The 23,584-nt window shown below is 39.9% G+C and overlaps 1 protein-coding gene across 1 annotated transcript; it reads right to left on the reverse strand.

Moving 5' to 3' along the window:
* Positions 1-1,355: 1,355 nt before the first annotated feature.
* Positions 1,356-23,584, reverse strand: tvp23b (trans-golgi network vesicle protein 23 homolog B (S. cerevisiae)). The gene is made up of 7 exons (XM_072558347.1): positions 23,479-23,584; positions 22,978-23,060; positions 17,843-17,987; positions 14,179-14,268; positions 11,872-12,003; positions 11,284-11,412; positions 1,356-3,216 (listed from the first exon to the last, which is right to left on the reverse strand). Exons 1-7 carry the CDS (start codon positions 23,488-23,490, stop codon positions 3,187-3,189), a joined length of 621 nt encoding a protein of 206 aa, XP_072414448.1. The 5' UTR covers positions 23,491-23,584; the 3' UTR covers positions 1,356-3,186.

The raw sequence follows: 23,584 nt of genomic DNA on the forward strand, positions 1-23,584 counted from the left end.
ATCAGAATAACTCTGATGCTTGTGTCCAAAATGAGCACAAAATAATCTTTCATGGCACAATGTCATTTTGTCTCAGATGTATTCTGGCAGCATTGCTATCCTGCTTCAACAGGCATGAAGCCCATTGCAAAGGAAGATGGTTAAGCCTTTTTAAAAGTCCACACTTGGCAATTTGTCAGAGCTGAGTACAGCAATATTATCATGGTATCCTTCATAGCTAAGAAATATTTCTAAGAATTGGACTTGCTGACAGGCTATATGGATATAGCAAGATATAAGAAACAGCAAAGTGAATGACAAGGCCATCCATTTTGATAGTATTGGTTGAAAAAAAAATCACATTTTGGTCAGGTGATGAAGCAGACTCTGCTATTCCTTTTCAAGTAATGGTATGGGATATTTTTCAAGCAGGCAGTGCCTTGGTTAAATGTTAACTGTTCCCTGCATGCCAAAGGCAGCACCCTCCCACAGAATAGCACTTCCACCATACAACACTGAAGTGTCATTTAATTAAAGATGTTTTTTAAACAAGTTGTTCAAACGTGTTATGACACACCTCTGTAGCAAATAGGACATGAAGCTGGACCTCCTAGCTCAGAGGTAGGAACACTACCAATACATAAAAGAGTGCAAAGCTCCCTCTGCTCTGCAAGGCTGCTGTATAGTTCTATGCAGTGATCAGTGAGTCGACGCCAATCATAGGATTGACTTCAGTTTCCTGAAATCACGTCCATGCATGGACCTCACAGGACAGCACAGAAGAATAAAAAGTCAGAGGGAACACTGAACAAGAGCCTGTCAGATTTAATTACATCTGACGGCTGCTTCTACTTGCTGAGCTGATTGCCAGATAATGTTGTCCAAACTCACATACAGAATAGCTTCATGGGGGCAGTTGGCTTGTGTCGAACCACTAAATCAGGTGATACATTTTTCTGTTTGAGTGGGTGTCAGGACAGCATAGCTCACTGAGATTCAATCACTTCTGGTGAAAAAGACAAACTACAGATGCCCTTGTGAAATCGATTTCATTGGAGAGGAGGAATTGCCCTTAAGCTAGAAGTATATATATGTACCTTGTGCTCTTAAGAGTGTGCAACTGACTTTTCTAACATTGGGTCCAAACTGCTCATATAAATGTCAGGAAGTGAAACGGGCTCATCTTAGTATCTCTCTTCATTCAGGTAGATCGAGGGAGACTGTTTAAGCTGTAGGCTCAGTAAGGTTCAGGAACAGGCTATTAATGTACAAACTATTTGTACAGTTCGACCCACTTCCAGCCTCACTACCTCATTCATAAATTAGTGCTGCGAACCATCATTGATGCATAACAAACCCTCATCGTTCAATACATACTCAATTAAACAATATACAATTTATAAAGTTCATTTCAATAGTGGCAGTTTAGAAGCAACAGAACCAAACACCAACCTTTTATTCTTACAAATTTGTTCCTTTTGCTCTGGAATCTTACTTGTAGGTTTTTTTCTCAGAGCTGTCTACCATTCTGCCATTAACTGACATGGGTCGATTGCTTTGCTTCTTTACTGCAACCATTAACACTACCTTTACCATTTGTTCCGTGACTTTGTTTCTAATCTCTCATGCCCTCTATCCTATTCCCTTTCAATAATATACAATCACATTTCTATTTCCTTCCAGCTGCAAAGTCATGTAGACTATCTCTTGGCTTTTCTTTACTTTTATGGCTTCTGGGACAGAGAGGAATGGAAGAGAAAGGAAGTGCACAGAATAGATTGAACATAGTCCTGTCAGTATTTTTGATAACCTCAGTCCATTGGGAGGGTGAGAAATCCTTATAGGAAGTGGAATGTGAGGAAACAAATCCAAAATCAGGTCCATGGTCACTGTGAAGATACGTTATCAACTAATCTCCAGAAATGGAGACAGAAGAAAGTTCAGGAAGGATAGAATTAGGAAAATCAGTAAAATTTTTCAGCTCATCACAAGAACAGGAGGCAAAACAAATTCTGTCACAAATCTACTGGAGAAAGAAATGAGGGAGGAAGCTTGAATAGGACTTATGGAATATTCCACACATTCTGTAAAAAGGCAGACCAAACCAATACGCACGCGGGTTCCCACAGTAACGCCTTATTTGGAGGAAGTGCATGGAGTTGATGGAGAAATTGTTCACCATGATAGATTCAGCCAGGAAGATGGTGTTGAAGGACAGGGACTGGCTTGGCCTCTGACTCTTCCAGGAGTCAACTTTCATCCTGAAATCCCCTTGCTATAAGCTTGGCTAATGAATGGTCATGCCAAGCTAAAACCTTGACTCTATCTTGTTCCTCAGATGGTACCTGTCCTGCTGAGTACTTCCAGGCTTCCAACATCTGCAGTCCTTTACTTTTGTGTCAGACTTACACTATCTGGTATTCATCTTTAGGCTAGACATCAGCTGAAACTCCACTTCATGCCCTTTGAGAGGGTCATTTCCCAGCTAAATCTAATAGCTTCAATTGCAGTCAAAAATATTTAAATTGTTTTAATTTTTCCATCATCACATCTGTAAAAAAGCAAATATTTTCCATTTTCTGTGCTGTATTACATGTCATGCATTTAAACATGAACTTATTGCCATGATTTATAAATTGGAAACTGCTTTCCTCTGTCTGTTTTAAGCATATATAAAGGATATTCTTTATTTAAGTATATACATTCTCCCTAAAGAGCTTAAATGCTCCACAGATCTCTTTAGACTAACATGTTATTAGAAAGCACATTTTCTAAATAAAATTTCCGTCATTAAAATATCATTGTGATGTTTATTATAAAAGTTTAAAACTTTAGCTAGCTTTCCCCCACCCCAAGGAACATTAAGATGTCACCTCCTTTCATCCAATCTTCCCCTGGATATGCTTTATTAACCAAGAGAAACAAAATCAGAATTATTCTAAAATTAAATTTTGCTCATTTCAGACTCGAGCACAATTAAATCAGTTTGAGTTAGGACAGACAACAGTAGCTTCCGATTCATAATTAACAGAAAGGAAAAAAAGCTACAAATTGTAAGATGACTGCAGTTTTATCTGATCTTTGTATTTTCCCAAAATGAATATTAAAGAGGGAAAAACATGTGAAAATGCAAGTCTTCAAAAGGAGTTCCAAAATTCACAATACAAAAGACACATCAAGCTGGTTTTCCAAAACTCTATGTTTCTTTTACGATTCTGGGTTTTCTTTCTTCATTGCCTGTAATGACCAACAAGAAAAGAAAGTCATCAGCCAGGTTCCTCAAACAAACACTCTACTGCTGGTTGGACAAATTGTAGCAATCAGAATACAATCTCTGTATTTTTAGCACCAGTCACTTTCACTATCACACTGTGAAGTGATAATTAGCTCAGTAATGCTCAGGTTGGGTTCAGCCAGTGCCACTAAGTTCCGATATAGCTTTGGTCCAAACATGAACTCAAGAACTAAGATGCAAGTTACTGTGTGAAATTGAGGCAGCATTTGACAGAATGCCTTAACAAAATTGCAGTCAATGGAAATCAGGGATGAAAGCTTCCCATTTAATGTCATACTTGACACAAAGGGCGATGGTTGTTGGGGAGTTGTTAATCATCTCAGTCATTGATTATTACAAAATGTTGAGCACTATTCCTAAGTCCTCAGGTACAGGTGCAAGTGCGTTTGTGTGCAGCAAGACCTAGACAATGTCCAGGCTTAGACTAAATGGCAAGTAACGTTCACAATATGCAAATATAATGTTAAAATATTGAATGGGAATATCTTTCTGGACATTAAAGAGTTAGACTGGACGGCTGAACGTTCTGGAAGTGGGTGGAGGAGACATGCTGTCTCACAAAACGCATGCAGAATTCGGATGACCATCCATTGTAATTCACACTTCATTTAGACAGACAGTCATTTGCTATTACTCGCCCGCTATTGTCAAGTTAACTATAATTCAATCTCTTCCATCCAGAAATGCTTTCTGCCCAGAGGTATGTCGCATCTGCATTGTCTTGGGAAAACACTGAGTCAGGAAATCGTCAGCATAACGATTTCCCAGGATTTGGGCATTAGCATTTGCATCATCTCTGAGGATGCTCCCAACCTGCCATTGTACCTGGGTAACATGTGACTGTGAGGGAGTGACTAGGGGCTGTCTTGAGTGCCATGTGACTATGGGGGAGTGACAGAGTCAATAGCTGTAGCATTGCCAACTGACTCGTATAAAGGGGATATAATTTTCTCTGTTCGGCGTCTCTCTTCTGACTCGACTTCATGCCCACGAAGAGTATGAGAGGGGTCACTGAGTTTGTACAAGCTTTATTAAACTTTAAAAACGTTTGCAGAAGTTGGTGTGCACGAATTGCAGCTTGTGTGAGAAACCTCCGGAGAAGAACCTAACATAAGTGCCAGGCAATGATAATCTCCAAAAAGACAAAAGCTAACCATCGCCCTTTGAAGTTTAATGGTGTTAACCTTGCAGAGTCTTAAATACTGAGGGTTACCAGTGACCAGATATTGAACGGAACTGGATTACCAACATAAATTTAACAAGTGCAGGTGAGAGGCTAAGAGTCTTTCACATCCCAATTCCCCAAAGCCTGTTCACTATCCTCAAGGCACAAGTCAGGAGTGTGATGGAATTCTCTCCGATTCCTGGATGGGTGCAGCTCCAACAACACAAGCAGCTCAACACCATCCAGGACAAGATAGTTGGCTTGACTGAACATCCTATTCATTACCGTTTGCATTCACTCCTTTCACCACTGATACACATTGGAGCAATCTATAATGGCCAGAAGATACACTGCAGTAATCCACCAAAGCTCATTTCACAGCAGCTCCCAAACCGGTAACCTACACCACCTAGAGAGAAATGGACAGCAGATGCATTGTAACATCACCCTCTAAGTTCCCCTCACACCATCCTGACTTGAACTACATCGCTATTCCTTTGGTCATTGGGTAAAAAAAAAACCTGTAGCCTTCTTATCTATAACAGAGGTTCAAGGTCACAACAGTCCACCTTCTCAAGGGGATTTAAGGAAAGACAGTGATACTGACCTAGCCTGTGATGCCCATGTCCTGGGAATAATTAATAAAAAGCATTCATCCTTCTTATTCGGTGGCAGATTTTCATGAGAATACACAAATGTGTGTCCTAAATTTCATTCAAACAACAAAATCTGGCACACACTGTCTCCAGCTATTTTCTAAATAACCTATTCAGGAATGTTACTACACACCTCTGGATCAGGAGAGACTCAAACCTAGGCCTCATTGCTCAGAGGTAGGGACATTACCACTGCACCACAAGTACCTCAACCAGACTGTGTCTCCATCTATTACAGCTCTAATCATCAGGTGTTGTCAGGTACTCACTTTGAGATTTCCTCAATCAGGCAACAAGATGCAAAATAAAACTGTTCTATGAGCCATTTTATGCGAATACTGCAGATAAGTAGTGCTGACCTCCAGTAATGACTGGACCACTTATAACAGGATAAAATCAATTATTGTGTCGTTTTGAGAATTAGGATATCAATGCACATACTCCAGATTATTTGCATAAGACGCTGTACAGATCTTTTTGACCTGGTTAGCTCTCAAAAGTAACTGCATATTACTCATCATGTTGCATCCAGTCAAGGTCAGTTATGCTTTGTCTATGTAGATGAAACAGGCCTTGTGCAATCCCTTGGGTAAGAGAATAACCATTTACTGTAACTGCTAGATTAATGGGCTGCCGTTGCTGCAATAGATCTAAATATACTCCTCATAAATTATCATTTGCAACCTTGATCTCCACATCTGTAATCATATCCCAGCAACACTGAAACAGTTCTAAACACAGTTGTAAGGCATATTTTAATTTGACCTGTTCCACTCAACATAATGTCAAGCTTGTGATTCAGGAGTTGGAGAGGTGTAATTCGAAACTGTCCAACCATATTAAACCAGTTTAAAGCAGTCAGCTTGTAGTTATTAGTGAAAATGTCTTCAGCTTTAACAACTATTGCAATCCTCCCACATTTTAAAAATCTTTTCACAGTATGTGGCTGCCTCTGCAAGGGAAGCATTTGTTTCCCATCCCTAATTACTCCAGCAATTAGAGGAGCACTCAGCCATTTCAGGTTCAAGAACCAGCCACATGCAGACCAGACCATGCAACTATGGCAGATTTCCTTTCCTACAGGGCACTAGGAAACCAGAAGGATTTTTACAATGCATGATGATAGTTACCATGGGCACCATTGCTGAAATTAGCTTTCTATTCCGGACGGATTAACACCAGCTGCTATGATGTGATATGAATCCAGGAATCCAGAGTGTCAGTCTGAGCCTTTGGATTGCTGGTCCAGTGATATACCATTACATCACTGCCCTGTGGAGATACTTTACCCATAATGTACAAAGTGGAATTTGGACTTCACCATATGGTTCAGTCTATCAAAAGCATTGTCCACTGTGATACTCAGCCACACAGACCAGGACTCCACATCCTTGCACAGCATTGAGTTAGGACTGGATAATCCCAGCACTGGAGATGCTTGGACAAACCTCAGCAAAAGTGGGTATGCGAGAGGGGTTTTAGAAAAAGCAGGCAGTGTTTCCACTCCTGATCAAAACCTAACAGCCTTTTCTGAAAGCCTGGATATCAGGCACAGCTAATGTGATGGGTAAGAGCTATCCCAAATCCAATTGCCCTGTTCAACTCTCAGGAAAATTCTAAGCCAAGGTTTCTAGCAGTTACAATAGGGTAGAAGTTCCAAGAATCATCAGATTCCTGACGATGGGCTTATGTTCGAAATGCTGACTCTTCTGCTCCTCGGATGCAGCCTGACCTGCTGTGCTTTTCCAGCAACACTCTCTTCAACTCTGATTGCCAGCATCTGCAGTTGTCACTTTCTCCTAGAAGTTTCACCCAGCACTAATGACGCCAATCACCAGACCATCTCACATCCCATCCGATAAATAGGATTCTTGCTACATTCGACATAGGCACCTGCATCATCCATGGCATTACAATGACATCCAATCAGTATAAATGGCACACTTTCAAAGCAACAGAACCAAACTAGTGGACAGTCAGGCCTGCAGACCCTGAAATCAAACTGTAATAAACTTCTCATTGAAGAATTGTGGTTTGAATTCCTCCTGCTGGGGGTCATTTGCAGCTCAGAAAAAAAAGACACCCACAAATTTTTTTTCCTCCAAAGTATGGCACTGAGACACTGCACATAATCAAGCAATTGTTAATTAATGATGAAATCAAACATAATCTGTTCTAATGATTTGCATCCACATTACCAGTTTACTTTTAGCAAGCTAATTAATACCTCACAGCCGAAGTTCCATGGTTTTGCAATGTTTCTTCTTCCTTAAATGAAAGACGACCATACAAGGAGGATAGTTCAATCACAGGAAACCATTAGAATAACATGGGCTTTTTAAACCTTCGGGTAATGCTGGGCAGATAACACAACTAATTTAATGCTTTGGTTTGTTGGGAGCAAGTTTGATGGCACTGACCTCAAGACAAGATCTGGAAAGAAGTCTCAAAACAAACGTCATGAACCAGCTCACCTGTGATGTCTCTCACAGAGAATCAGAAAGTGAAGGGAGCTCACCACTAACTTCTCTAGCAAAACTAGGGATGGGCAATAAATGCTGGCCCAGCCAATGACATCCACATCCCATGAGTGAAATTAAAAAAACCTAAAAGGAACACAACAAGGGTCCACCTGTCACAGTCCAGCACATTTTGGCCTGACGAAAAGAAGAAAGGAAAAAAAACATCATAATTTCAACAAAAACAAAAATTCCTTGTATTTTCTGTTTTGTAAGTGGCTCAAATTTCCCTTTTTATACCCTGCAATAGCACTTGCATAAACATGCAAAATGTGAAAACAACTAAAAGCAGTTATAACCAAAAATGTTTCAAATATCTTCTGCTGAGTCATGTTGGGGAATCTGCTACATTTTGGATAACAAATTGTCAATGTAAATTTTCCACTGCACTGCAAGCTCGAGCAACATCAGAAAACAATTTACATTGCTCCTTAAATCCATGAAGGTGGGCAAACTGCACAGACAGTAAAAAATTTGTGATATGGCAATCTTGGTTCTGATGTTTGCATCAGTGTTTTTTTAAAAAAAAATCAATGTAACAAAATGGTTCAAAGTGTTATCAAACCACCAGTTTTCATGAAAACAGACAAAAACCAAGAAATTGGATTACAACTTCAACATCATCTCCTTTTGTCTATTTCTGTACTTTTTTTTTCCCAGTTTCATATAACAAGATTCACCAAATCAGTACTGTTGACAGCAGCTGATTTCAATCAGGGTGTTAAGGTGAATGATTCTGCGTCTTTTTAAAAACTGAGAAATTTGTAAAACTGGTTCTTGGGTTATGGGTGTTGCTAAAATACCTGCACTTATTTCCAAAAAACTTAGGTGTCCCAGAAGTGATGTTGAGCTACAGTCCATGTGATAGAAGTACTCGCAACAGTTTGAAAGGGATATGACTGCAGGTAGGTTTAACAAGAGACCAGGTGGCTTCTAGGAAACAGAAAGGATTGCAGGGAGCAAGTGAGACCATTTTCAAAATTAATAGAACAAATATTTTTGGTCAATGTGAGATCTTGAATTTTTCTACTTTTGTTCAACTTTAGCATTACTGTGACTCAGTAACACCCAGATTCACAAAGGGAATGTATCGTATGTGCAGTCTCTAATACATTTAGTGTATCAATTACAGTGCATTGCAAGGCAGCAAACATCAAAGGTTCTAGCTTCATTAAACCACCCGATGATAGAAATTCTTATTTTGAATTTAAGTTTATCTTAATTTTCCTGAGCTGTAACTGTTGTCCTGCCAAATGAACAGGTACTAACAAAATAAAATGTTGCTACATCACCCAAGTTACAAATACTCCAGCAAACTTAGCTGCACAAAAATGTTATTAAACAAAAGTATACATTGGTGTCACAAATGCAAAGTTTATGAGATGGCTGTACTGGACTCTCTCTTTAAATTCAAAGTAAAATGGCAAAGTGAAAACAAACATTTAACATCCTGTTAACTCTGTTCAGGATGAAGCTCAGGAGACCAGGTTACAACAAGAGCAGGGACTCAGGTTAAATGTTATTGAAAACCATATGCCATGGTTAACAACTGAAAACTAAGTACAGAGCATTTAAATCTAATGTGGATAGGTTTACAAACTGAGGCAAATATTCTTGTTTTGTGCAGACTTACACAGTGAGTATGCGAGTGGGGGGAGGGGAAAAAGAGAGAGAAGCGCAGAAAGCGAGCGAAAGCAGGGAAAGCGCAGAGAGCAAGCGAGAACGTGCACGGCAGAGAAAATGTTCTTCGCTGTGAGATACCAGGCAAAGGGCTCATGAAACTTTGTCCTCTGGGTGAAGAGGCATGTGCAGAGATTCATCCTGGCATGGCAGAGATAAGAAATCACCTGAATGGACTTTTCTGCTGAAGGCTGTTTTTGAATCCTCAGAAAACTAAGCCACACAACCTTTTACAGCCAAATAGAAAGATATGAATCCATTGGAAGTTGGGAATGATTTTGGACTTTTCTTTGTGAAAGACTGTAATCCTGTGGAGCATATACTGGAACATGTATACATCATACAGGATTATTGGTCTGTCAGCATATTAACCCAGATTATTTCTTTTGCGGCTTTGAGTTTAGACACTTAGTTCGTTAGAGTCATAGAATCATAGAGATGTACAAAATGGAAACAGACCCATCGGTCCAACTCATCCAAGTTGACCAGATATCCCAAACTAATCTTGTCCCATTTACCAGCACTTGGCCCATATCCTTCCAAACCATTACTATTCAATACCCATCCAAATGCCTCTTAAATGTTGCAATTGTACCATGCTCCACCACTTCCTCTGGCAGCTCATTCAATACAGGTAACACCCTCTGCGTAAAAAAGTTGTCCCTTAGGTCTCTTTTATATCTTTCCCCTCTTACCCTAAACCTATGCTCTCAAGTTCTGGACTCCCCTACCCCAGGGAAAAGACTTTGTCTATTTATTCTATCCATGTCCCTCATGATTTTATATAACTCTATAAAGGTCACCCCTCAGCCTTCAACGCTCCAAGGAAAACAGCCCCAGCCTATTCAGCCTCTCCCTATGGCTCAAATCCTCTAACCCTGGCAACATCCTTGTAAATCTTTTTTGAACTCTTTCAAGTTTCACAACATCCTTCTGATAGAAAGGAGACCAGAACTGCACGCAATACTCCAACATGGTCTAACCATTGCCCTGTACAGCTGCAACATGACCTCCCAGTCCTATAATCAATACTCTGACCAATAAAGGAAAGCATACCAAACAACTTCTTCACTATCCTATCTCTCGGTGACTCCACTTTCAAGGAGCAATGAACCTGCACTCCAAGGCCTCTTTATTCAGCCACACTCTCCAGGATCTTACTATGTAAGTCCTGCGAAGATTTACTTTCCCAAAAATGCAGCACCTCACATTTATCAGAATTAATGTCACTTCTCAGCCCATTGGCCCATCTGATCAAGATCCTGTTGTAAATCGGAGGTAACCTTCTTCGCTATCCACTACCTTTCCAATTTTGGTGTCATCTGCAAACTTACTAACTCTACCTCTTATGCTCCCATCCAAATCATTTATATAAATCATGAAAAGTAGTGGACCCAGCACTGATCCTGGTGGCACTCCACTGGTCACAGCCTCCTGTCTGAAAAACAACCCTCCACCACCACCCTCTGTCTTCTATCTTTGAGCCAATTCTGTATCCAAATGGCTAGTTCTCCCTATATTCCATGAGATCTAACCTTGCTAACCAGTCTCTCATGGAGAACCTTGTCAAATGCCTTATTGAATTCCATATAGATCACGTCCACTGCTATACCCTCAATCCTCTGTTACTTTTCCCAAAAAACTGAATCAAGTTTGAGAGACATTATTTCCCACGTACAAAGCCACGTTGACTATCCCTGATCAGTCCTTGTCTTTCTTACCTACTACGTAATGCTTAGATTATGGTAATTTTAGTTTGTTCTTACAGTAAAATTCTGAAAAAGAAAGGTTATTAAGTTAAGGTTATTAATGATAAGGTTATTATGATTCCTTTAAGGAAGTCACCAAGAATTAAAGTACTTTTTAAAGTTCATGCTCTCCGTCAATAGTTGTACCAATAGTCATAACTAGTAGTCTAATTAAATATAACAAGTACAGTAAACTTCCCATTATAATGTCATGAAGCAACAAGTGTCAGAATAAACTCACCGTCTTGAAAAACTGGCGGCCCAGATAGGAGGTAGCCATGCTAGTTAGATTTTTCCCACTTCCTATTTTACACTTTATGTAACCATAGAGATTTGATCCTTGAAGTGTAACACCCATGATAACCACAGCCTATTCCAAAAGGAAGAAAATCAGTAAGAACACTCCATAAATATGTCAAATAAAACAATTCACACCTTACACAATTTATTTCACAAAACTGCAAGCAGAATAACACCTACTCTTGCATTACTATTATTTTGTTCCTCTCTGCACAGATGCTACCTGATCTGATAGGCATCTCCACCAATTTCAGTGTTTGTTTCAGATTTCCAGCAGCTGTAGTGTTTTGTCATGAATCTATTATTGGCCTCACCCATCCCTACCATTCCAAATTTAGAATGGCATAAATATTTAAAGCAATACTTAGTGATAAATGTAGAACAATCTGTCTCTGCATTATAAACATCCAAAAAAAAAGAAAATTATCTGCAGTACTTGCATTCATGCAAATATATTAAAAATTATCAACATAATTTTTATCAGAAAAATTTAAATCATAATTGTACTAAGCAGCACTCAAAAACTTACCAACCATTTCAACTTAAAGGAAAAGAATGTGCTGAAGACAAAAATGACCCACAGAATGGGGCAGATGATTAATCCTAACCAGAAGATTTTGGATTCAGCTTCGGAAGAAACTCTCTTCCCTTTACTTGAAGGCTATGAAAATCATAAAGAAAAATTCTAATTTAGAACAGAGTAATTAAACATTCTCGTCTTCTTTCAGAATTCAACACAACCAACTTATGCTTGGAATGTACACATCATGCTTGGTTTAACATATTTCAACTACAGTTAGGTATTTCTGTAAATAGTTTAAAATTTATGCCTAAGCATTTTAGCCTTTTAACATAACATATTTGTTGAAAAGTACTATGCTATGCTCATTATTTTTCAGGTGGACAGCTGTCTTTTTAGATTGATTTATTTGAACGATTAGTATGGAAACATCTAATGAATTTTTTTTTGTCCTATACAAATTCTCCATTTTAATGAACGAAGACAAGTTTGCATCATAGCAATGCTCACAGCCTACTAGTAAACCAGACTGTACCAAAGGAATCAATAATGAATCCTGAAGTATCATCTATGTTGCCCAAGTCTCAACTTATGTGCTCACAAAAGCACTTACTACAATTAATTATATTGTGTTGTATCAATTTACACTAGTTGTACTAATTCCATGCAGGCAGTGGGCATTCAATGAGATTTCACAAATACATATAAATGGGTGTTTATTGGTATTGTGGAGGTGGTTGAATTAATGGTTGCCTGCTTTTAATTTAACTCTAAATAAAAGCAAGGCAAGAAATTATTGATGTGCAACAAAAGCAATGGAATAATCATGCAGGACTTTATGCTTGACAGAGTCTGCACCAATCAAACTGCACCAATGGTGACTTGGAAGAGCTTGCAGAATGTTTTTGCGACAGTTTTGTGGAGCAATATATTATGGAAACAACTAGGGCTAAAGCTATTTTACGTCTAGTATTGTGTACTGAGACAGGGTTAATTAGCAATCTCAAAAGTAACACATCTGCTGGAAACTAGCAATCATATTACAATTGAATTCCACACAGGTTTGTAAGCAATGTTTCAAGCACAAACAAGAAATTTAAACTTAAAACAAAGCCAATTTCATAGGCAGGAGCAGACAACTGGCCAAGTGGGAGAATGGGGAAATAGACCTAAAAAGGTCAGGCCACAAAGAGTAATCATATATAGACCATTAGGAGACAGTGAGGACTGCAGATGCTGGAGATCAGAGTTGAGAGTGTGTGCAAAAGCACAGCAGGTCAGGCACCAACCAAGGAGCAGGAAAATTGACGTTTCAGGCCGGAGCCCTTTATCAGGGATTTCCTGCCTGATCTGCTGTGTTTTTGCAGCAACACACTCAACAATAAATACAGCTTTCTCAAGTTGACAGCTGTGACTGGTAGAATGCTACTTGGATAAATGCTAGGGCCTCAGCTATTTACAATCTATATTAGATTTACACAAAGAGACAAAGCAATATGTCCAAGTTTGTTGACCATACAGAGTGAGGTGGAAACACAAGTTGTGATAACCACACAGAAGTTGCAAAATGATATAGACAGTGGATGGACAAGGTGGCAGAAGGAGTTATAATGTAGAGAAATTAGAAGCTATTCACTGATCGTAAGAATTGAAATGCAGAATTCTTTTTCCGCAAAAGGCATAAAACCTCTAAACGTTAATGTACAGAGTTTTACAGTTTTAATTTGTATCTTTTAGGAAAAGAATACTTCTATTCAAATCCGATAGCAAAGGACCATATATGGCTGTCTGGGATGAGTGGGTCAAGTATGTCGAGAATGGGTAAATTGGGTCTATTTCCTCTGGTGTTTAGAAGAATAAGAGATGATCTCAATGGAACATACATGATTTGGAAGGAGCTGGATAGGCCAGGCACAGAGATTGTTTCTAATGCTTGAGGAATCTAGAACACAGAGTCATTGATTCAGAATAAGGGGTTGATTATTTAGGACCAAGGTAATTTTCTTCACTCAAAAGGGCTGCGAATCTTCGTAATTCTCTACCCCCGGAGGTTAAGGATACTCTGTCAGTGAATATATGGAACAGGAAATTAGAAGTAAAGTCAAGACCAGCCATGTAACGAGTGGTACAGCAGGCTCATCAGGCCCATCTACCCATTCTCCTAATGAAGCTTTGGGAAGATTGGATCCCAGTTCTATACTTCACCAAATACGTTTCTCTATAAAAACAACAACTGTGGTTTACAGATACACGCTATACACACACACACACACTTTTTGTTCTCCTCTAAATAAAAGAATCAACTTTTGTTCATACCTTCTTCGCCTCAAAGACCCAGTGACTCTTTCCATCATCATCAACCTGGTTCCACCAGCGTAACCCCACTAGTAATCTACCAGTGATATTCTGGACCAGAAATACAAACAAACAGTGCAGGATCATTGGAAGAGTGTGTCTGCACATTAATATATAGTGCACAAGCATAATAAAATTTCTATATCACACATAAAAATGTATTTTTTAAGTTGAATGTACCTTTCAGATTTATCTCAAAGATTTAAAACACAGTTCATCAATTCAAATATGTAGTAGCAATGTTCAGAGTCATTTGTAAATTGTACAGCGTACTTCAAATAGTAGGTAACAAACAAAACACATTAATTTAGTTAAAAACTGCATGGAATTTGAATTCATGTTACTACTTAGTATAGATAAATAAAACTCAACTTAATATACTGGACAGCAACAAACTTACAGCAAAATGGTTACATCTGAACTATGCTGCTGAACACAAAATCTGGGTGAAAGTAACAACATTTTCAGATAAGCTTTAAAAATGCTCCCGACAAACATTTAGGGAACCCAATGAAGGAAATTTAACCTGTTCTCATGTTAATTTCATTCTGGCATCAAGATCAATGATACCAACTAGAATAAGCAGCCAATCACAGTGCAGAACTCTCAGGTTCTTTCCCTCACTTTTCAGTTTTACAGAAATGTAAATGAAGATTGAGACACACAGGGATAAGGTCAAAAAATGTTTTTAAGAGATCCACAAAATTTTCTCTATTCCATAGTAAATGCAAATATTTTTAAATATAAAAAGTTGGGTTTTTTTAGGGTCAGAGAGACTGGTCAGCAGCAATTCAAACTTGTCATTCTGTTTACATTTTGTCAGATCTAATGCAAGCAGTTAGATTATTTGGACCGCTACTACAGTGAGATTAGAGCCTACAAACTAGAAATTACACCAATTCAGTTGATTTCTAAGATTCACATCCAGAGGACAGCAGTAGTAATATCCAGAGCTTTGCACGGTAATTGCAGCGAACAGTGTCAATTTTACTGTCATTATAACTGTGAAATCCTAGTCATTGTATCCTTATGACAGCAAAACTAAAACTCACTGCTCACATTATAAGGCAGCATGGTGGCAGTTGTCAGTACTGCTGCTTCATAGTGCAGGGACCCAGGTTCAATCCTAGCCTCGGATGACTGTCTATATGGAGTTTGCGTGTTAATAAGACCATAAGACATAGGAGTGGAAGTAAGGCCATTCGGCCCATCGAGTCCACTCCGCCATTCAATCATGGCTGATGCGCATTTCAGCTCCACTTACCAGCGTTCTCCCCGTAGCCCTTAATTCCTCTAGACAACAAGAACCTATCAATCTCGGCCTTGAAGACATTTAGCGTCCCGGCTTCCACTGCACTCCGTGGCAATGAATTCCACAGGCCCACCACTCTCTGGCTGAAGAAATGTCTCCGCATTTCCGTTCTGAAATGACCCCCTCTAATTCTAAGGCTGTGTCCACGGGTCCTAGTCTCCTCGCCTAACAGAAACAATTTCCTAGCATCCACCTTTTCCAAGCCATGTATTATTTTGTACGTCTCTATTAGATCTCCCCTTAATCTTCTAAACTCCAACGAATACAATCCCAGTATCCTCAGCCGTTCCTCATATGCTAGACCTGTCATTCCAGGGATCATCCGTGAGAATCTCCGCTGGACACGTTCCAGTGCCAGTATGTCCTTCCTGAGGTGTGGGGACCAAAACTGGACACAGTATTCCAAATGGGCCTAACCAGAGCTTTATAAAGTCTTAGTAGTACATCTCTGCTTTTATATTCCAACCCTCTTGAGATAAGAGACAACATTGCATTCGCTTTCTTAATCACAGACTCAACCTGCATGTTTACCTTTAGAGAATCCTCGACTAGCACTCCCAGATCCCTTTGTGCTTTGGCTTTATTAATTTTCTCACCATTTAGAAAGTAGTCCATGCTTTTATTCTTTTTGCCAAAGTGCAAGACCTCGCACTTGCTCACGTTAAATTCCATCAGCCATTTCCTGGACCACTCTCCCAACCTGTCTAGATCCTTCTGTAGCCTCCCCACTTCCTCAGTACTACCTGCCTGTCCACCTAACTTCGTATCATCGGCAAACTTCGCTAGAATGCCCCCGGTTCCCTCATCCAAATCATTAATATATAATGCGAACAGCTGTGGCCCCAGCACCGAACCCTGCGGGACACCGCTCGTCACCGGCTGCCATTCTGAAAAAGAACCTTTTATCCCAACTCTCTGCCTTCTGTTAGACAGCCAATCCTCAATCCATCCCAGCAGCTCACCTCGAACACCATGGGCCCTCACCTTGCTCAGCAGCCTCCCGTATGGCACCTTATCAAAGGCCTTTTGAAAGTCTAGATAGACCACATCCACTGGGTTTCCCTGGTCTAACCTACTTGTCACCTCTTCAAAAAATTCCAACAGGTTTGTCAGGCATGACCTCCCTTTACTAAATCCATGTTGACTTGTTCTAACAAGACTCTGCTCTTCCAAGAATTTAGAAACCTCATCCTTAATGATGGATTCTAGAATTTTACCAACAACCGAGGTTAAGCTGATTGGCCTATAATTTTCCATCTTTTGCCTTGATCCTTTCTTGAACAAGGGGGTTACTACAGCCATCTTCCAATCATCCAGGACCTTTCCTGACTCCAGTGACTCTTGAAAGATCTCAACCAATGCCTCTGCTATTTCCTCAGCAACCTCTCTCAGAACTCTAGGGTGTATCCCATCGGGGCCAGGAGATTTATCAATTTTAAGACTTTTTAACTTTTCTAGCACTCTCTCTTTCGTAATGGCAACCATACTCAACTCAGCCCCGTGACACCCTTTAATTTTCTCCCCATATCTGTATGCATTTCCTTCTACAATCCAAAGATGTGCTTGTTAGGTGGATTGGACATGCTAAGTTGCCCTGTAGTGCCCAGGGAGATGCAGGATAGGTGGATTAGTCATGGTAAATGCAGGACATGGGGATAGGGTTGGGAGGTTGGTTTGGGTGGAATGCGCTTCAGTGTAGACTCAATGGGCCAAATGACTTCTTTCGGCATTATATCATTCCTATAATTAGTTAATGAAAAAGACAAAGCTATTGGACCAAACATTCATGAGACCTCAGATGCCACTATGATCTCCAATTCAGGCCACATATCATCTATTCCATTAATATCCAGACAAAAAAGTCACACTAGCCTGAAAGCAAGTATGAGAATGGCAAAATAAGATTTAAACACCATGAAAGATTAAAAACAAGGAAGCCCATAGGAAGAGGGGAAAAAAAATCACTTTACCCACTCTTTTATAAAAATGCATTTGACATAAAGAATAAGTTAATCATGGAGTGAATGAAACAAATAAGTGAGTTTCAGTTGCAATTAGACATACATCTGGGTGAAAAGAAAATATTGAGGGATATGATGAGTTTTGCAGACTTAAAACCAATGAAAAAAAGTAACATTTTACTAAATGGCTTTTTCTAGCTCCCAAAAGAAATTGTTACTGAACAGTGTTTCGAATATATTTTTCTTATAATTATCAAGTTGGGACATTGTTTTGTTGAACACTTGTGTGTGAACACACCAGACAATTTCCTTCTGGGGAATGAAGAAATAAGATGTTCCAAAGGTTACTTACTTTCACAGTCCAGAAGTCACATGATAGAAGCAATATTATTGTCACAAAGCAGGCAATGAAGCTATTGCTCAGAAATTCACAGAGAAGGTAGACAACTATTGCACTAATCCGGAAAAACAGGTGGAAGAAGCAAGCCACTGGATGCCTTGAAAAAAAAAAAATTTTTTTAAATAAATCCACTGATCTCCAACAATTCATTACTGCAACACAATACTAATTCATGAGCGATAATTCATGACATTTTAAAAAAAACCTTTATTCAACAGTTGTACTGTTACAAATACAAAATACTGTCAATTAGAAACTGATGTTACCCTGTTGAAGGGTTTGGCTGTGGGCGAGAGTATTAAAAAGGAGAAAATTTCACAACACACCTGCACGTTGACTCCAAACATTCCACAAGTAGCTGCAGTGTTTTTACACTGCATGTAGGAAATGTAAGAGGCGAACTGTCAATTGCAATAAGTTAACTGGCAATGGTGTTAACATGGGTTTTTGAATTCATCAACTGACGTACAGATTACCTGGAATTTCAGTGAAAATTAAGTTAAGAACACAGCAACTACTGAGAGAGATGAATCGGGGTGAAAATAATTTTTCTTAATGCCTACCCTTTTGGTTTTCAGGAGTTCCTTTTTTCTCACAGACACCTTTATTAGATGACACAGCTACCTCGTAACATTACCCCTATATTTGTATTAAAATCCTTTAATAGTTCCATTCTTTAGACAGGTAAGATAGCACAAATATCATAGACAGAGTATCTGTACAACATTAAATCTTTTAACTTGGAATCCAAGTAGCAGTTTCCAACAAACTCATTTTATAATGAAAGTATTTTGTTAATTTATCATGAATAAATCTCTCATAGTCTTTGTCATCACTCTCTGGGATAGTTTTCTGGAAACTGAGCTTCACTATTCCGAGGTTTATCACAACTGTGAGGTTTAAACAAACTATCCAAAGTGTCCAGCGTACCTGACCAACAAACTCATGTTCAAAAGAAAATACACACCAATTTTCTGAACTTAACAAGAAAATAGTTGTTTATTACATACAAATTGTCTTTAACCGATGACAATTAGGAAATAGGAATTGCTTAGTTGTAACTCAAACTTAAACTCTGTCCCATCTTTAAAATCTGCCTCACAAACACAAGAAAACAAAAAACTAAATTAGAGAAAGATAGTTTGATAGTACCAGTCTGGATCAAAGGATTCAATGAACTGCTTTCTATTCTATTTTAGTTCTTTACTGATGAGATGAAGTTGAAGATGCTCTTTTTTGTTCACTGGTTGAGAATTCATCCTTTCACTGTCTTTAGAGAAGTTTTATTCCTCCTTCAGTCGAAGATGGACTGGAAGACAGCTAGCTGTTGTTAGAGACTTCCCAATATCTCCATATGAGAGTGAAACAGAGGGAGATTTTCTCGTGCTTTTTCTTTGCAGATTATATGGCTGCACTGGCCTCCAACAAGCCATGGTCACCAGGAGTCAAACAGAACACTGTTGTCCAGTAGATTTCCTTCAGCTAAGAACCCATTGGCTCCTTAGTATCTGCTTGTGCTTTTGCTGTTTCAGGAAAAATGGAACATTGTATACACCCCAATGTGTCCCAGTAAACATAATGTTTAAAGTTGCAGCCATCTCTTTAGTTTAAAGCAGGATCTTCTTTTTTGTGGATGGAGTCCAAAAATAGAGGAAATACTAATACATCGTCTTTACATAGTTTCCTAAATGAAAAGTCTAATTATGGAACATAAAGTACCTTATAGGAAATCAGTCTCAAACCTGCTGCCCCCTCAAAGAGTAACTGCACTCTCCAACAAACATCACATTTCTTCTTTTCACCAGCTTAAAGTGAATGCTGAAGAACACAAGAGGATAGTGACTTCGAAAGGTCCAACTGAGGAACACGGAATGCACAGAGAGCACGAGAGAGCAAACCCAATTATAGCACATTTGGACTTTAAACAGCAACACTTAATCTCTAGAAAACATCCATTGCTCCAAGCGAAAAGGCTTCTTTCACACTGTGCTGAAGCCTTACATATTGCAACACAAACAGTTTAATTTTTTGACAGAGTAAGTTTGCAGAGAAGTTTCTACTGTAAGTAATACAGGATACTTATAATCAGGTTCAATATTAGGAAGTTCATTGCATTTAAAGTAAATATTTAAATAAAGTTCATTGCATTTTCACTACTTTGATTGTTTGAGTATAATAATAACCACTTTGTATACACTTTCACATAAAGTTCAACATGAATACAAAGGCCAAACAATTTTGTACCGAAGTTTGCAAGGTGAAAATCTTGACCCAACTCCACTGCAAAGAAAAAGTAGATTCCTTCCTCCAAAGATCACTCCACTTTGTTCTGGCATCCGATTGTGTTCTCTCATGACATCTCTGCACCCTCTCCCACTCTGAAGTCAGACACTGGGGTGATTCCATAATCCAGTGCTACCAACAATAATTGAACTCATTTCATTCAGAATAGATTGAGAGAAGACATCACCAGCTACAAGCTCACAGTTATCCGCAACAAGTGATTTATAATAGGAAACGCCTCAGAATTCAAAAGCATGACAATGAACTTCATTTAAATATTTATTTAGCAATTACATTTTGCAGCTGAGTCAAAATTTCATGACTTTGCACATGCAAAATTGCCACTGGCTGATCACACAAGCCAAACCAATGAGAGCCAATGACAAATTTAAGCAAAAATAATCAAAGCTTTGTTGCTGAAATACATTAGGAAGATAACCAAAGACAAAAGAAACAAAATGTTTTCAGGTTTGGGGGGAGGCAACGGGATGGCAGTAGTATCATTGACTTGCAGTTCAGAGGCCAAGGTTCTGAGGACATGGTTGGAATTTGAATTTAATTAATATATTTTAAACTAAAGGCTAGTGATTATGACCATGAAACTATTAATGTTTGTTACTAAAACCCTTCTGGCTCACTAATGTCTATGTGAGAAAGCAATCTGTCCTTATCTGGTTTGACCTCCTTGTGACTCCATACTGCAGCCCTCTGAAATGGACACGCACTTTTATCAAACCACTACAAAAAGAGCAATTAAGAAATGGATGTCAGATGCTTCAACTGTTCAACACGGGCACTGGATAAAACAAAGGCACACGCAAGCCCTATCAACCCTGCAAAGTCCTCTTTACCAACATCTGGGGTCCAGGGCCAAAACCTGAAGAGCTGCCTCACAGACTAGTCAAAGAACAGCCTGACAGCAACTTTCATGGAGTCATACCTTACAGTGTGGTAGGCACAGCTGCCCCTGCATATGCCCTGTCTGAATGGCAAGAAGAATCAGCAGAGGTGGCAACATGGTGTAAAGAATCAGGATGAAAATGCCTGGGAATCCTTAACATTTTCTCCAGATCCTAAGAAACCTCATAGCATCAAGTCAAACATTGGCAAGACAACCTCTTCTACACAGTACCACTGACTGATGAATCAGTATTCTTCCATGTAGAACACCACTATGGACAAAGCCTGATTGTGGTGTGGGGGAAATCGACCCTACCATGAGCAAGGGATTTCAATGTTCATAACCAAGAGTTGCTCAGTAGCTCCACTACTGACCAAACTGGCTGAGTTTTAGATTAAATTCCCTATAGTATGGAAACAGGCCATTTGGCCTAACAAGTCCACACTGACACTCTGAAGAGTAATCCCCCCCCACCCTTCATTTACCCCTGACTAATGCACCTAACACTTTGGGCAATTTAGCGTGGCCAATTCACCTGACCTGCACATCTTTGGATTCTGGGAGGAAACCGGAGTAGCCGGAGGAAACCCCCGCAGACATGGGGAGAATGCGCAAACTCCACACAGACTGTCACCAAAGGTGAGAATCGAACCAGAGTCCCTGGTGCTGTGAGGCAGCAGTGCTAACCACTTAGCCACTGTGCTGCCCTAAAGGACACGGCTGTTAGACTGTGGCAGGTGGTGGGGGAGCTAACAATTTGACCTTGTGCTCATTGACCTACCTGCTCCAGATACATCTGTTCATGGTGGTATCTGTAAGAGTGACTACCTTACTATCCTCATGGAGACAAAGTCCCATGTTCATACTGAGGTCATGTGGCACTACCACTGTGCTAAGTGGAATAAATTTCTGAACAACTACAGCCAACTCAAAACTAGGCATCCATTGGACATGAGGGGCTATTAGCAGCAGCATTTATATTTAACTACAATCCGCAACGTCACGGTCCACACTCTACCATTACCACCAAACTGGGGTAATAAACCCTTGGTTCAATGAACAGTACAGGAAGACACATCAGGAGCATAACCAAGCATACCTAAAACTTGATGAATCTACAAGACTCAACATAAATGTCAAACAACATCAGCATCTAATGGACAGCGCTGAATATTGCACAATCAGCAAACACCCCCACTTGTAACCTTATGTTAATATATATGGAAAGGTACTTTTAAAAGCTTGACATTTAGAAGTTGAAACTAACATTCTCCAATGAAGAGGCTATAACTAGTTTGATAAATTAACTGTGCACTCACAGTGCAGAACAGTGAGAAAATGTACAGCTCTATAAAAATATGCAAGGCTTTTACTCCCATCCCACCCCACCCCACCCCACCCCACCCCCAGCAAAACTGTGCCCTGTGTAGGGCCAATTATCAAAAAACCAGTACTGGTTTCCATTGTAAACTCTGGAAAATTGTTTTTCTCATATATCTGATGAACATAAAATATGAATTCCCTTTGCATTGATAATACCATAAAGGAGGAAATAGGTGCATTTTCTGCATTGAGCAGGGCAAATATTAAGGTTCCCTGCTAAGGTACCAAACACAAAGAATCTTGTATTGTGAACTTATTCACTTAACCAGTCCACTTTCAGACCAATCTTGATCAGTGGAGGAATCTGGGATGACGGGGAAAGGGCTGGAAAGCAGACAAGAAGAACATTGGATCAGCCAGGAATGGTGGAACAGACCCAAGGGCTGAACAGCCACCCCTGTTCCTATCTCTCATGCTGATGACAGGTCAATGACAATGACATCCAAGAAGCAAACACTGAGGTTGATGTGAATCCACTGACCCAAATATGAACTTTAGAATCCCACCCCCTCAGTATTACCGGATCCTCTTCTTTTTGGACTTTCTCTGTCCTTCATCATCAGCATCAAAAAGCGAAACGTCCTCCGCATCATCACTGGATTCCTGCAGTGGGGAGAGGGAGAGAGAAGTGAGTGAGGCAGGAGGGTGGGGGTTGAGTGAGGAGGGTGGGGGTTGAGTGAGGAGGGTGGGGTTTGTCAGAGATCAGGGCCCCTTGGAGGTAACAGGGGAACATGGTCCTGGGGAGGAGAGATGGGTGGTCTCTGTGTCTCCAGGACCTTCACCTCCCTCTGTCCCCTCCACCATCACTCTATCTTCCTCCTCTTTCATCCTTCTCGCCATATCTCTCCCCACTCTCGCTTTCTCTCTCCCTCTATCCTTACATCCTTCTCCTTCTCCTTCTCCCGTCTATCCCTCCCCCCTCTGTCTGTCTATCAATCCATCTTTGCTTCTCTCTTTCTTTCTTTTCTTTTCTTTTCTTTTTTCTTCTTCTTCTTCCCCTCCCCTTTTCTCTCTCCCTCACCTGCCGCATCATCCTTCCCTCCGCTCCGCCATTGACAACGACTTCCGGACCACGTGACCTTTGTTTACGCCCTCAGGACCCCTCCTCCCTCCCCCAAGCCGCTCGG

The sequence above is a fragment of the Chiloscyllium punctatum genome, chromosome 39 (assembly GCF_047496795.1).
Source record: "Chiloscyllium punctatum isolate Juve2018m chromosome 39, sChiPun1.3, whole genome shotgun sequence".
Classification (NCBI taxonomy): domain Eukaryota; kingdom Metazoa; phylum Chordata; class Chondrichthyes; order Orectolobiformes; family Hemiscylliidae; genus Chiloscyllium; species Chiloscyllium punctatum.

What these genes read in the sequence shown, in the direction of transcription:
- tvp23b (XM_072558347.1), bottom strand. An exon ending in GGGTCTTTGAGGCGAAGAAG is followed by an intron (nt 12,004 to 14,178) that starts GTATGAACAAAA and finishes TGATTTTCATAG; the next exon opens with CCTTCAAGTAAAGGGAAGAG. An exon ending in CCTTTAAGTTGAAATGGTTG is followed by an intron (nt 11,413 to 11,871) that starts GTAAGTTTTTGA and finishes CTTTTGGAATAG; the next exon opens with GCTGTGGTTATCATGGGTGT.